The following is a 14,987-nucleotide window of genomic DNA, read 5'->3' as shown; positions in this document are numbered from 1 at the left end:
ATCTGGTCCAACCTCCTGCTCAAGCAGGGTCAGCCCAGAGAACACGGCACAGGATTGTGTCCGCATGGCTCTGGAATATCCCCAGTGATGGAGACTCCACAGCCTCTCTGGGCAGTCTGTTCCAGTGCTTGGTCGTCCACACAATAAAGTTCTTCCTCATGTTCAGGTGGAACTCTCTGTGCATCAGTTTCTGCCCAATTTCGCTTGTCCTGTTATTTGGCACCGTCGAAAAGAGCCTAGCTCCGTCCTCTTAGACCGTTAGACATTTATAAACATCAACGATGTGTTCCCACAACCTGGGCATTCAAGTGGATGCGGAGCGCGGTTTAGGGCACAGGGCGGAATGTTTTAGGCGGAGCCGCCGTGTAAATGCCGCCCTCTCGCCTCTCCTGCCCGAGCTCCCCGAGCTCCCCAGCCGCCCCTGCCCGCCTCCCTCAGCGCCGGGGCCGCCCCCACTCCCTGGCGGCGCGCGCGCCCGAACCCTCGCGAGAGGCCGCGGCTCGCGCCCGCCTGTGCCACGTTCAAATGGGCCGGCGGCGGCGGGAGAGCGCGGCGGGCGCGCGCAACGGGCCCGCCGCCGCCCCGCCCCCTCGCGGCGCCGCCGCCAATCGGAGGCGAGGGGCGCCACGCCTCGCTGACGCGATTGGCTGGCGGCGGGCGCGGGGGCGGGGCCGCGGAGCGGTCGGGGTCGCGCTGCCGAGGCCTAAGCGCGCTCCCGCTGCACGCAGGGCTCGGGTGGCGGCGGCGGCGGCTCCCGACGCGCTCCCGCTCCGCCCCCTGCGCTGCCCGACGGGAGGTGCGATGGCTTCCCGCAAGAGCTCCAGAGCCACCGGCGGCAGCCCCAGCCCCGGCTCCAGGAGAGGTGAGCGGCGCTGCTGCGAGAGCGAGGCAGGAGCTCTGCGGGGAAGGCGCGGGGGCTCCAGCGGCGGCCGGAGCCGGAGGGAGGGAAGGGCCCTTCCCGGGATGCGGAGCAGCGCCAGGCAAAGCGCTGGGATGCTGCGCCTTCTCCCTGCCCTTCCCTTCCCGCCTGCCGGCCCCTCGGGCTCCTCCCGCGCTGGGGGAGCTGGGGAGGGGGACGCAGGGGTAGGTGGCCGTGGTGTGTCCCTCGCCTTCCCGCCGTTCCCTATCCAGGGAGTTCACGTGGAGGAGAAAGTTGTCGGGCCTGGGACTCCCCTGGAAAGCTCCCTGGAAGGGATGAGATGAGCGCGGGCAGGCCTCAGCATCCGTGGGTACCCTCGAGACCTCTTCCTCCGGGGAAGGATGCCCCAGCCTCAAGTCTTTCATATTCTCATATCCAAAATTGGATGTGGAATATCTCCTCAGGCTGACCTGGTTAGGTCAAAATTATTTGATTTGTTGTAGGTGGAGCACCTAAGCTGATGGTTTCTGTAACTATCGAGGCAAGGAGGAAGAGTCTCAGTAAAATGCGAGCAGGAGGCTTTTCTGAGGCAGTGATCCCCCACCCCGCCAATAAAGAACCCCTTGACAAACCTGACTGCTCACAGCCCGCTGTGTGCGGACAGTTTATGTAGGGAAAGTTTTATGTTCATTGCCATTTCTCAGCATAGCAGTGTGCGCCTGAAAGAGGGGAGAAAAGCCTCTGTACTTGTGGAGTCAGTACGCAGCCATGCGCACTGTGCTGGAGAAAGGAGGGATTTTACCACACACTGAGTGTTTACGTGTCGTAGCTTCTTTGGATTCGAGTTTGGTGGGCACAGAGCTCCAGTGGTAAAATGTGATGATGACACAGAAATAATATCTGTTGTTCCTCTTTGATTATAGCAATAATAGTGAGAACAGTGTTTATTAAAGGCTGAACCATACAGGATTAGTTTACCTATCACATGATGAATTAAGAGGGAAAGATTTCAAATAGACTTAGGCTTTAAAGAGTTTAGAAATAATATTGCAATGTTTGTAGAAGTGTTTTTATTTTATTTTAAAATCCTTTATCCAATTCAATTTCAGTGCTGACCTATACTGTGTAGTCTGTTAATTACAGTTTTTGCTTGGACTGGACATGCTATGATGATCACCCAGTATTCAGCATGCTGAATACCGATTTTCAGTTTTAATGCCTTAAAAGCCTGCATCCCTGTTGTAATTTTGAATACTGAATGTGGTAATTAATATTCTAAACATCACTTTACATGTTTGTCAACATCTGAAAAATAAATTTCTTGGTAAACTGGATCTCTGACTAAATAAAGAAAGCATTCCATGGGTTTTTATTTGTAGTCTGAGTAAAATTTTCTCTCTTTATGTTAAAAGATGTCTTTGAGGGGATGTAGCAGTATGGGTAATGTGTTAGGCACTCTACTGACATGGAACCTCTTAAATTTGGTAGTATACAGCACTCCTAGTTAGAATCCCTCAGACAGCCATAGCAATTACAGCGTGAAGCTGATGCTGTTTTTGCAGTTGCAGCTGCAGAGAGGTGAGGGATGGTCGCTCCTGTGTGACTGAAGGAACAGCTGGAGGAGCAGAGGGCTCACAGCAGCCAGTAAGCTCTCCACAGTTAAGGGATGTGAAAGTGAGATGAGGAAATGATTTTCAGACAGCAAGTAATTGAGACTGAGAAGTATGAAAACCTCAAGTCTGAGGCACTTTTTGCTTGATAGAAGTACTCACTTTCACAGCAGTTCTTGAGAGAGGATGTGGCTTCTTGCCAAGGCCTTGCTCACAGCTCAAGCCACTGAGGCTAACAGCTTATTTCAAAATCTGTACACTCAAGACAATGCCAGCATCAGTAATCTGCTTTTAGGTTTCTCTATCAGAAAATATTTACAGTAAACTGCAAATAGATTAGGTTCTACCTGTAGTTTATATAGGTGTTTTCAGGTACACTGTATTGTCAGAAGTGGAACAAAACATATTTTAGAAACAGAACTCTAGCTTTTACTTTCAGAAGTCATATACCATAAGCTGTCGAATCAATCCTAATTTTAAAAAATCACTTTACTTTAGCTTTGTAGTGCTACTTATTCTTTGGAAATTACATTTACAGAATTGTATGACTACACCAATGATTTTATTTAGAGTACAGAAGTGAAAACCAGGGAAAAATTTGACAGTTTGGGGATACTTAAAGAGGGAAACATGTTTGTTATTATCTTTACTGGAAAGTTTGGCTGCTTGTTGCTAGCCTGCAGAATCCATAGTAAAGATATGGCTTCTTGAAAGGAAGAGTATCAGTTTTAAAGACTAGACAAAGTAACAGATACTTGCTGCATTGTTACTTGAAGCATCATTAGATGAAGAACAGTTTTGTTACAGAAACAAATGCATAACACCTGGTCATGAATCAACTCCCTCTGATTTCATGAGATGTGAAATGTGGAAATGTCTTGGGCATTGGCAGGTGCCTGTGGAGAAGCCTTCCAGCAAGACTGAGCAGCCCAGCTAACTTTTGAAATATGGATGGCTGAAAAATGATGGATTACTTTGTAACCTGTGCTAGTCCAGATCATAAGACAGCTATCATTATGCTGCTGTGTGGGTATATTGTGTCTTACACTATGTAAGTGAGGATTTACTTAAACATAATTTTTATTGAAGGTGAGTTGTGCAATAATTGTTTTCTTTGCATCTCTGATGTTGAGTGGGAGTGTTCTCCATTAGGCTAGGCACCATACAAACCACACATTTCCAACACAAGGTATTGTCTGTGTCTACAGACAACTGTATTTTATATTAAAAAACCCATAGTCCTACCTCAGTTCTGAGGCTGTGTTGCATTCAGTCTCTGTGATGACAAAGAACTCTTAACATTGCTTTGGTAAATTTTCTTTAATCTCTACAATAACAACTGAGAATCTTTTGGCATCCTCTACTTTTCTCTGCAAGATCCCAGGAGATGCTAGTTTTCTCATTTTGCTATTTTAACCATGTGGTTTCCTTACATGTGTGAATGTATTGCTATTTTTTTAACTCACCCTTTTGGACCCTCTAGTGCCCTTTGCTGTAATTCTTTGATTAATTTTTGGTGTTTCAAGTTTCTTCAGATTTGTTTGGGGCTTTTTTTGGTATGCATTCAAGGTGACCCAATGTACTTATCCAAATGTAATTTTGTGTTATCATTAGAACTTTTTTTAGTTCACTGTATCACTTTAGAAAGAAGTTGTGCCTGCTAATTTGCAAGAATTTCCACTTTTTATCTCATCTTTGTTGTAAAGACTACTTTAGAATGTGCTTTTATGTGGGTGAGGATCTCCATTTGCTTTCTAGTTAACCCAAAGAGCAGAGAAAATTCATCAACTAAACAGGTCATGTTTTGCTACTGAAGTTCTTTTGTTGAGAGCACTGAACTTCACATCAGTGCTTCCAGTGCTTGAAGTGGGATTGCCCATCCATTCTGTGATGTCTCAGCTACCCAGCTGTGCTATGATATAACATCTCATTTTCTTATACTGTGGGTTCTGTTTAAATATGATGCTTTTCTTTGGATAAAAATTTGGTCTCTCAAATTTCTGACCTCAACTGCTGTCCAGTGTGCTTGTTTATGCTCTTTACAGTTGTGTAGTATGTCATCTGATTTCTTGTATTTCAATCTATCCATTATTTCCTTCTTTATGTTAATTGAAACCATTGGGAAGAAGGGTGTTAAGCTGTTGGAGATCTTAAGTGAGAACGTAAATTTGGGATGCTCTGTGGAGCTTAACAAATGCTTTGACTTGTCAAACTGCTGACCAAAAGTGACCAAAGTCCAAGAGTTTGCTGAACCAAAAAGAATTCTCGTGATTCAGTTAGAGTGCTGCTCCATGCTTTGATTTGGCTTTTTAAATTCAATGTTGAAGTGTTTTCTTGTAACATTTTTGGTCTTCAGAAATATACAAGGTATGTATACAAGTGAATTGTTATTACTGTGTTAGAGTTTGTGTAGGTCTATTGTGGCAAATGAGAAATACTTTGTGTCTCACTGGTGGAAACTTTGTATACTGTTTAAGAAATTCTGCAGTGATTTCTTTTGGAAGTTTATTCTATTGCCTTGTTTAGTTGCTTACAAATATTTGAAGAGCTTGTATTTTACCATTAATGCCAGATGCTAATACAAATAGCAAAACCATGGAAATGTACATTTATAATTCATCTGTCTGCCTTGGGTCTTATTCAAGGTGGCCTTTCTGGAAGACATTTTAAAATATTGTAAAACAGTCTGCCAAATTAAAAAATTGTAGCAACAGTAATGGTCCAGACATCACTAATTTGCATGGTACATTGCAGCAGTTCCGCTGGTGAAATTACTATGGTTGCTGGTTCTTCTCCATTTTTCTTTTATTTTTCAAATGGCCTGTACAAAACTGGAGGCAGAACTCTTCAAACAAGTCAGTATTCTAGTTCTGATTCAATGAAAGTGATATTAAAAAATCTTAAATTTATTAATGTAGGCATTTCTCAGCTCACTTGGGCAGATTTGCATTGAAATAGTGAATCCCCAATAGACTCTTGATTCATTTGTCTAATACTAGAGTCAAGTGAGCTCTAGAAAGACAGCCCTTAAGGTTTATCTGAATGAAACTTTCTCTACACCATTAACTGCTGACAGGTGCAGTAGGTGATTGCCAGAGTTACTCTGGAAGTAAAAACAAAATATTTGAGCACAGTATATGCTTTTATGCCTTTTTGGTTTTCCCATGTTGCCAGATATTTGTATTTACTTTCTTTACTTTTTCTCAAGGATGAATACATGAACCCATTTTGGGTTTTAAGACTGATACTTGAGTGTAGCAGGATGGACATAAATACAAAGGGCCTGATACATTCCTCTCAGTTCTTTTTCTTCTGAAGAATTCTGAAGCACTGGGAGAGTCCTCTCCGAACTTCCAGAGATGCTACCACTTGATGAAGACACCAAAGTTCTCATGCCCTTTTTGATTCAGTGTGGGCTGAAATCTTGGGCCTGCTTTGTGTTTTCTAATGGATCTTAGGAAGTCACTGTGGGCTAAAAGAAATTGTTCACAGTGCTTCAAATATGGAGGAAGGTTGCACTTCACATCTGCAAGGATGTTTGCTTCAATGTACTTTTTGAGCATTTTGTTAAGTGTTTAAATTATAACCTTTTCAATTGCCTTTTGAGGGTAGGGCTTGTTTAAAATGCTAGGTGGAAAACTTAAAGTATCTCTGGTATCAGGGAGGCAGGAAGCTGGAGTATGTTTTCTCACATTTTGGCAATTAGTCTGAGAATGCACATGAGGATTCCCCATCAGGAGTCATAGCTGCTCAGTGTTCAGTCACCAAGGGTGTATGTCATATTGAGGGATTAAGAAGTTAAAAAATTTTAATAGATAAGCCACAGGTCTGTAGTCAGCTTAATCTAGTTTCTGGTTGCTCTGCAGCCTTCCTCTTTTCGATGCCCCTTCCTTGTACCTGCATTATTGGCTGTGCAGGTGCGAGGTGAACTACACAAGGAGCTAATAAGCAGAAAGCTGATTTTTAATTTCCCACTCTAGACTGGCTCAATGCATGGCTGTATGGAAGGTCATATGGGGAGGAGGGAAGAGATGACAATGAGTGGGTGGGCGTTAGGGGAAGGTGAGGTTAAATCCAGAGTTTTATGTTCAATCATGTAGTCATGGAGCTATGGTGTGAACACCAAAGGTGACTGGTTTTGTTGGCTGTGCTGATGTAATAGCTGGATATATAAGGGCTTCCGTAAAGATAATAAAACTTACTAGCAGGGCAAGGCCTATGTGTCAAGATTATTTCTAATTACAGAGTGCATAAAGAGGTGACATTTGAATAATGCTGTCTTTCCAAACTGAAAACCACTTGACCGATCACCTATATGAAAAGAAAGGGTTCGTTTTCAGCTGCAATCACTTTGAAACATATAATAAGAATTCCTGTGCTAATTTGTATGTTGAATTCTTCATTGTAGAAAACTTGAGCAATGCAGTTCTGATTTGCCCCAAGCGGTTCTTTCCTGATGAAGATCACAATCTGGTAATCTGTGTGATAGCCTGCAGCAATCTTTTCCCTAACTGCATCTGTGGGATAGCTCTTTGCATGGAAAAGTTTTGAGCTATGCTTTGAAGTGGAACTCATAATATTATTTGTCTTGAAACATGTTAGAAATTAAGTATGCAGATAACTATGTATTGAGTTTGAACATACTGTGGTACGTGTGGTTTAACTTTGTTAGAACTTCAAAGATTGAACCAATTGTAGTTTTCTTCATGTGGAGTTGCACTCTTACTATGCATGTACTTAACCTGACCACATTGTTTGCTTGAAGACTTTCTTAACAAAACATCTAATAGCTAGGGGGAGTTGTAATTACTCAGTAGTGGTTTTCTGGTTTTGCAGTTTTATTTGCTGAGGTTCTGTTTGTTAACTGACAATTAATTATTAATGCAACATATCTCACTTTCTCATTCCTCACACTGGTGTTTTTTAAATTTAAAAATTCGTAAAGGAAATTCACATAGCAGTTTGTAACTGAGTCCTGTTTCTTTCTATAGCAGCTAGAGGACACAGACATATCTTTTGAAGCCAGAAGTTTCTATAAACAGCAATTTCTCTGCAACTGAGATCTCCTAAAACATATTTTAGTAACATATTTATACCTAAAACCTGTTTTGTACTCCCTAAGAGTTGCAGGTGCATAGCACCCCGTGGACAAACACCTAATCAAATTGGCTTAGTATCAGACTTGAAAACTCTGATAAGTTTTTGACATTTTAAGCATTTTTAAGTGTTCTTTCTTTCCATGAGCAGAAACCTGTGAAAAGCAGGGTTGTAGGTGCTTGTGTGACAACTGGAGTTTTTCTATTTGAATTCCCTGAAAGCATGAGAAAATTTTAAAGAACTAAACAAACATAGTCTGTTTTCTTTATTTTGTGTCTTAATTAGGACTTGTTGCTAAAACAAATTGATGTGACCCACATAACAGGATAGGAAAATGGAACAAGGAAAAAATACCCTTAAATTAATGCCAGCATGTTATGTACGGCGATGAGGATTTTCAACCTTATGTAATAGATTCTTTTTTAAAGGTCACCACCAGCAAAATTTGCATGTTCTAGGCCCAAGTATTTCTTGTATTTCCTCTCTACATTTACCTTCCCTGAACTCTGCTCCGTCCTAAATACAACATCTATTTAATTAACCTAGTAATTATGTAGGACTGTTGGCTACATTAAATCATTCAAATGCAAGATAGGTAGATTGTATAATTTTAGATCTAATTTCCAAATGTTCTGTGGGAGAGAGCTGGTTAATCAAAATAGCAACGATTAAAAATCTTTAAGTAATTTGTACAATTAAAATCAGTATTTTGTCTTCTCATTGGTGTTACAGAGATATTGTTCCTACAGCAGGAGACAAACTAAAATTTCTTTTTAAGCATGTGATCTTAGCCTTGAACCTCCTGACTTGATGTTTGAGTCAAGTAAGTTTACAAGAGGCACATTCTGCATAGTTTTGACTTTAATTCTGTTCTGTGCTTGTATACACATAAAAACAAAACTAGAGAAAATTGACAGAAGTGTTTGGGGAAAATATGGACTTTTCTGTACAAATCTATTTAGATTAGATAAATGTATAACAAAGTATTTTTATTCTGTCTTGACATGACTCCTGTTTTTTTTTATTTTTTCTTCCAGTGCTGATTGTCTAAGCTTGTTGTTGTACTGTCTTTAAGTTTGTGGAGAAAAGGTTTAAAAGAAAAAGTAATCCAAAGTATTCAGATAGTGATAAATGCACTAAATATTGATTGAAATATATTGCTGTTGTTAGTATTCATTATAAAAGTCAAGTTGTAAGCAATGTAATTTTTAGTCATTTAAGCTGTGTGCACATTGATGTGTATTTCCTCCTTGTAATGAATCCTTCTTGAGAAACTACCAAAAAATAGTTATCCAAATAATCAAAAACTAAAATAAAAAGCCCAAACATGGCTTTTTGGACAAAATTTGACTAGGTTTTGGAAGTGATCATCTTTCTATCACATTTAGAAAAGAAGCAAGTGCAGATTCAGGATTTTGTCTTATGAATATACATCTCTGTCTTCTTTTCTCCTTCTCTGGCTTGATTTGTTATGCTTGGATAAACAAGACTTGAGAAGAAAGTTGTTACAGAGCAGCAGCTCTTACGGGGCAAACAGCTGGTGTCTCAAAATCTTCACTGAGAAGGGTGGAGCCAACACTGTGAGTAGAGTCCACTGCTCTGCTCTGTTTAGATCAAATGCTTTTGACAAGTCTCTTGGAACTGTGCAACTTCCTAGGACAGAATTTCTCACTACATTTCTCCTTTTCTTTCATTGTGACTGTTTTTCTCGTAGAGACAAATCCTTAGGGTTAAAAAAAACAAACTCAACCAATAATCCTGAAGCTAGTCATTACTGTAATGGGTTTTCTGAGTAGATTTCTTGGGAATAAACTTTATTATTTTTGTTGTGTGTGTCTTAGAAGAATCATGTAAATGGAAAGCAATAGGATTGTTTATAGTCAGAAAAAAATGTAACTACTGAGGAATAATAAATAAATGTAAAAAACCCCTTTGTGAGGATGATGCTTAACTTCAGTCAGCCAGATAATAATCTTATACTTGTTTTGGAATTTTTTTTTGACTGCAGAATAAATTATTCTGACCTAGTAACACATCATCTTAGCTTGCAACTACAAAACTCTTCTAAATGTTGTGATGTTCCCTGTGAGTCAAAAAGCTGTCTCTAAGCTTAAAAGTACTTTGAAATATAGCAGCTTATATTCAGAAATGGACTTACTGACCATCTCTTTATAAACTGAATATAAAACAGCTAAAAACCTGTATGTCTCTTGTACTTGAAACATATTTTCAGATAATAGGATCTCAGATCTGATTCTTGAGGGACTAAAATGGCTTTGATGTTATACCTTTGAGTATACTTAAAAATGTCTTTTAGACCTACAAAGAAGTTCAAACAGTGTTCCCTAGAGGAGAGAACTGAGTCTGATCTTTCACATCCTGACTAAGTGAGGAATTTGAGATGTTTCAATGGAATCACTTCATCTCTTGAAAGGAGGAGCTTCCTTTCACTAGGGAAGTTCAGCAGGATGCTTATGATCCTAGAGGTTTTTTACATATTTTGTGATGCATCCCTTTTTTTTGCCAACTATTTTTCCCGTTCAGTTGGCCATTCCCAGCATCTCCACAGTCAGACTGCTTTGTTGTCTAATCCCGAATTTATGACTTTTCTCTTGCTTTCAGTATTTATGCTTTTAGATTTTTTGTATAGTGGGTTATTTTACTGTGAGAAATCCTGTAGGGATTGAAAATTAAGGACATAAAGGTTTATGTTTGGATTGGTTATATGTGAAATAAGGAAAAGTTCCTCAAATACTAAGATAAAAATCTTAGTGTCAGCAGGAGAGCCAAAATTGAATTTCAGTTAGTGAATTTTTATTTCAAATTTATGTTCTGGTCTTTGTATTTCCTTTGAAGTTAGTGCTTTTTCTGTTCCATCAGTTTCCCCATCAGTAAGTTTCTAATATAGATTATTAAAGTCTTTTGGTAGCTTGCCAAGGTATCTTTATAACTGTATAGTCTAGATAATACAAAGTTCAGATCAGAGATCTAGTTTTTAATGAGAAAATAGTAATTAAAAAAGCTATTTGCCCTCCTAATTTCCCTTAAAGTTGTAGTGCTGAAGAAAATTTCTTAGAAACTAAAAGGAAGAATCAATTTTATATTGTATAGATTTTTTTCTTGAATTTATTGGAAGTGAATCTTTACCTTAAACTTTATATCTTACCTTTAAAGGCCCTGCTGCCATGATTGTAAAACAAAAATTTCTGAGTATGGATATTAGTGAAAATTTAAGGTTGGAATATTTCAGAAATGATATAATAAATATTTTAGTAAAAATGTCTGTTCCATCTGTAAAGTAAACACAGAGAAGATAGTTACCCTGTCTCCTTTTAAAAAATAAAATATAGTTCCTAAAAGCAGAGATTTGTCCATTAAAAGTGTATTATTCTACCAGCAATGTAGAGTAACGCAGAGTAAAAATAAAATATGAAAATAATTTTGATTTTGGATTAGCACTTGAAGTCATTATGGTGTAAGGACTTCTTGGAATGCAACAGTTCAATATGTGTTTATTGAATCAACTATAAAATACATATTACAAAAAATCTGTGTGTGTGTATACACACACTCACATGACTTTTCGCTCAGTAGTGAGAGAGTAAAAAAACCCCTTGTAGTTCAATATAAAGGGGAAAACAGGGGAAAATCAACAGAGAGGCTCTGATTTTTGTGGGACACTTCAGTCAAAATACTTGTTACAGACCTAATCCAATAAACCCCTCTATATAAAATCAGTTTAAAATCTGCAGATCTGCAGTTTAGATCTGCAGATCTATTAGCGGAAGGGGCTTGCAGCAGTTGCTTTGTCATTAATCATATTGGACAAGAAAATTTGCCAAAAATTTCAAGCAGTAGTAGGCAGTGTTTATAAAATAGAGGTTGTTTTCTGTCTTTGCACTGCTACTAGTTCTGCTCTGTTGGTGATAAGATGGTTCTTTTGTACCTTATTTTAGCTTTTTAATTCTCTCCCATATCTGCTTTTTATCACACTGCATTTTCTTCTCAAAAGCATGTGTTCCAAAGTCTCCCTTTAATCAAGCTGATTGAGAGTTTTTACTTCTAAAATGTGATTATTAGTTGTTTCTTTGAGGTTAGTGTTTTATTGCTTTCTCTTTTAGTGTGTATTTCTAGTTTCTAGTGACTCCTTGCTTTTGTGCACCCTTATCTTCAAGTGATAAATCGTAATTTCTTCCATATAACTTCCTAATCACCTTTGTGGAAAAGCTTAGCTTGCTGATTTGAAGCCAGACATTTTGTGTTCATAATTGACTAATTTTCCTCTCTAAATTTCTTTGCTTGCACTTTGGTAGTGATGTAGGGGTGTAACTAATGCTGCTAGTCTGAATTGTGAATTATACTTCTGTAAAATTAATTAAAATACATGGGCTGCATAGTTGTAGCACAACTAACTTGAAGACAGTCTTTAAATTTTGGAATGGTTACACGAGTCAGGTGAAGAATAATAACTTTGAGTGTTAGGGAAGCAATTTGAATTACTATAAAAAGAAGCAGCAGTCACAGCATCTGAACGCAGTAGAGATGAGACATTATAGGAAGTCTACGCTGTTGACTTTGCTGTCCCAATGTCAAATTGCATTGTAAGTAGATACATATTCAACATAACCTTTGTCTTTCATAAAACTAACAAAAATTATATTGTGTGTTATTTTGAGCTGACCTTGATCCATCTTTCTCTTGATCCTTTTTCCTTTTGATGAGTTTGATGAGTTTCCCCATTTTAGCTGTAGCATCCCCTTTCAGGAAGGAAGGATGTTTGTCTTTCTTGCAATCAATTAATTTTTAAAGGGCAAACTCTGGGTACTCGGCTAGAGGTCAACATATATGTGTTTGTTCAGATTTGGAGTGTACATTTGAAATTAATTTCTTGATTCTGTCAACTCACTTTACTTAAAAGCCTTGTGCTTGTTGTCCCTGAATATAATTTGGTAACTTAGGTCTGAGTGAAAGGTGCTAAAAGGTGTGCTGAAATCATTATGGGCACTCAGCCAGGTAAGGTCTGGTTTAGACCAATCCCCCAAAATATATATATCAATGGGCAGGGAGGTTCCCAGCGTTAGTTAAATGCTTTATGAGTGCACTTGTGGTAAGATCTGGTGTCTGCAAATGCAGGTGCAGCTGGAGTGAATTTGCTGTAAATTGCCTTTTCTGGTGCCTGTCAAAACACTGTGTTGTTTATATACAATAGAATACATATAATTGCATGTAAAATTATTTTGAACATTTTTTTGATTTCTCCATGTTTGGTTGCTTTCACTCTGTGTAAATTTCTCCCCATTTTGCGCTTAATTGCTTGTGCATCACTTACATTACTGAAATATAGTAGTCAGGAGGTCTTTCTTAAAGCATCTGATCCATTTAATGTATTCAAGTGGCTTTAAAGATAGCTAAAAGATACACTAGTTATAGAATCAACTGCCTGTAGTTCCTTTTCATCCATATGAAAAAATCTCAAGCTCTAGTGCTGTTTCTCAGTTTTTCTCCCTTGAACTCTTGGGAATTGCATTTGCTGGATGTTAAAACCACAGGAGATATGTGTTGTTTTTCAGAGTAGCTGTAACATTCTTCTGTTTGCTCCATGTAACTGCTAGCTGTGTTATTTAAAGAAGCATGGGGATAGCAGGACAGAGTGGTGGATCCTAAAGCTTTTTTTATGGTTGTAGTGAATGAGAAATGTGGTTTGTTTCTGACTTCCACCTTAAAGGAGCTGGCTTTTGTTTGATAAGCAATGGGAAAATAATAGTTTGCTAAAATTGAAGATGGAAAAAAGTTGAAAAGTGTATTAGTGGGTTTTTCTCTTTTTCTGGTCCTTAAGAAGAGGGTGTATTGGTGATTTAATTGATATTAGTTTTAAATTGTACAGGCAGTATGCATTTAGTCAGAATTTAAGGGAAGGGTGAGTGAGATAGTTTAGTGTTAACCTCTTCTGGAAAGGGTCTGCCAGAAGTAAATACAATGTGTACACTTCTGATATGAACATTCCTTGACAAGAATGCATGAGGTTGGTTTCAAGTAATTCTTTTAGAAGACTCAAAACTACATTATTAAAAGTAGTTGTCTCTTTTTTTTCTTAAAGTAGTTAGCAAGTTTCAAATGAGCAGTCTCTGCAGGATACTCAGAGCCTGGTAGGGGAGTGCCAACATGGAGAAAGTTTCTTGGATGAGAGCCAACGTAACAAATGCAAGCAGGCAAGCTTTGTGTCCAGACTTGTGTTTCAGCTTATGCGAATGGATTTAATGTCCTTAGAGATCAGGCACTGTGGCACAAATTGCAGCAGAAGTACTACAGCACAATGTGCTTGGTTTCATTCGCTGTTGTTTTGATGTTGGAGGATTAAGGGGAGGGGAAAGGATCAGCTACCCAGGATGCTCTGTTAGGAGGAGTAAGTGAATTTCATTGTCGTCAGAACTAGATTGCCATATGAGTTCTGAAAAGCGTTTGGCTCCTGAGGATAACTACTCTAAAAATAGTTTTGGAGGAGAGGTTTCTCTTGGGTCCAGTTTCAGGTTCCAGCGGAGCTGGCTTTAGGAAACCTGTTTGCTCCTGTTGCAAACAGGCGGATAACAGTGAGGATATTTCTTATTCTGCCTTCAGCATTAATTTTTGGATATACTGACACACTCGCTCTGTTGGTGGAAATCGAACACTAATGTTATGGCTGACGACACAGGTATAATCCTAACCTTTTTTTGTGAGCAAATGGATAATGTGTACTTGCAAATACCAGTTATGTCTGATTTTATAATCAGCAAAATAACTGGCTTACTGTTGTATGTTTTCTTGCCAGTTTGCTGTCTAGTCTGTGTTACAGGCTGCCTCTGTTCTCTTTGATTATGTGTTCTCTGGACTAGAGTATTCCATGAATTTATGGCCGGTGGTTAATTGTAAATAATATTTTGCCTAATAGAGCATAAATTAATATAAGACATACTGTTTTGTCTGCAAACATTTGACTTCAAAGTTATTTTTAGAGAATGTAAAATTGTAAGATGTCTTGAAGGTAAGCTAAAGTAAAAATATTTTCATACATTTTTAGCTAGATGTGACTTATTGGGGGGTGGGTGAGGTATAGGATTTTATAGATTTGCTGTTGAGCGGTAGACCGTGCTTTAAGACTTTCTGATGTCTGCATAAAGACATCTGGTGGTGTAAGCACAGGCTTACCAGATATGGCAAGTGACCTACTTCTGGCATGGCTGGCAGCATGTGCAGGGAAAGGGCTTGAGTTGAGAGTTAACTGTTTGGAATGAGCCCTGAGCCAGCTTCAGCTCTTGCAGTGTTTTGTTCTGACCCTGCATGTAGCATTATTTGTGCAGATCATAGGTAAATTTTTTGTTACATAACCTTCATTTATATAAAAGTGTTGCGTGATCAAGCTGCTATGCTTGAGTTGTTTTTTA

At 39.0% G+C, this 14,987-nt stretch overlaps 1 protein-coding gene across 9 annotated transcripts in view; it reads left to right on the top strand.

Moving 5' to 3' along the window:
• The first annotated feature begins 520 nt into the window (after positions 1 to 520).
• Positions 521 to 14,987, top strand: part of ASPH (aspartate beta-hydroxylase) — a 114,860-nt gene continuing 100,393 nt past the window's right edge. For 6 of the 9 annotated variants that reach the window (XM_064387346.1, XM_064387331.1, XM_064387338.1 and 3 more), the window contains exon 1: positions 521 to 862. In XM_064387346.1, the coding sequence (XP_064243416.1) occupies positions 526 to 862 (337 nt within the window). In that variant the 5' untranslated portion in view covers positions 521 to 525. Of the gene's footprint in view, positions 863 to 3,399; positions 3,559 to 13,958; positions 14,258 to 14,987 lie in introns of those variants that run through there. The other 3 variants (XM_064387358.1, XM_064387352.1, XM_064387353.1) reach the window with 3 other exon arrangements.

Source organism: Passer domesticus, chromosome 1, assembly GCF_036417665.1.
Source record: "Passer domesticus isolate bPasDom1 chromosome 1, bPasDom1.hap1, whole genome shotgun sequence".
Lineage (NCBI taxonomy): Eukaryota > Metazoa > Chordata > Aves > Passeriformes > Passeridae > Passer > Passer domesticus.
This window is presented reverse-complemented; position numbering and strand designations above follow the sequence as displayed.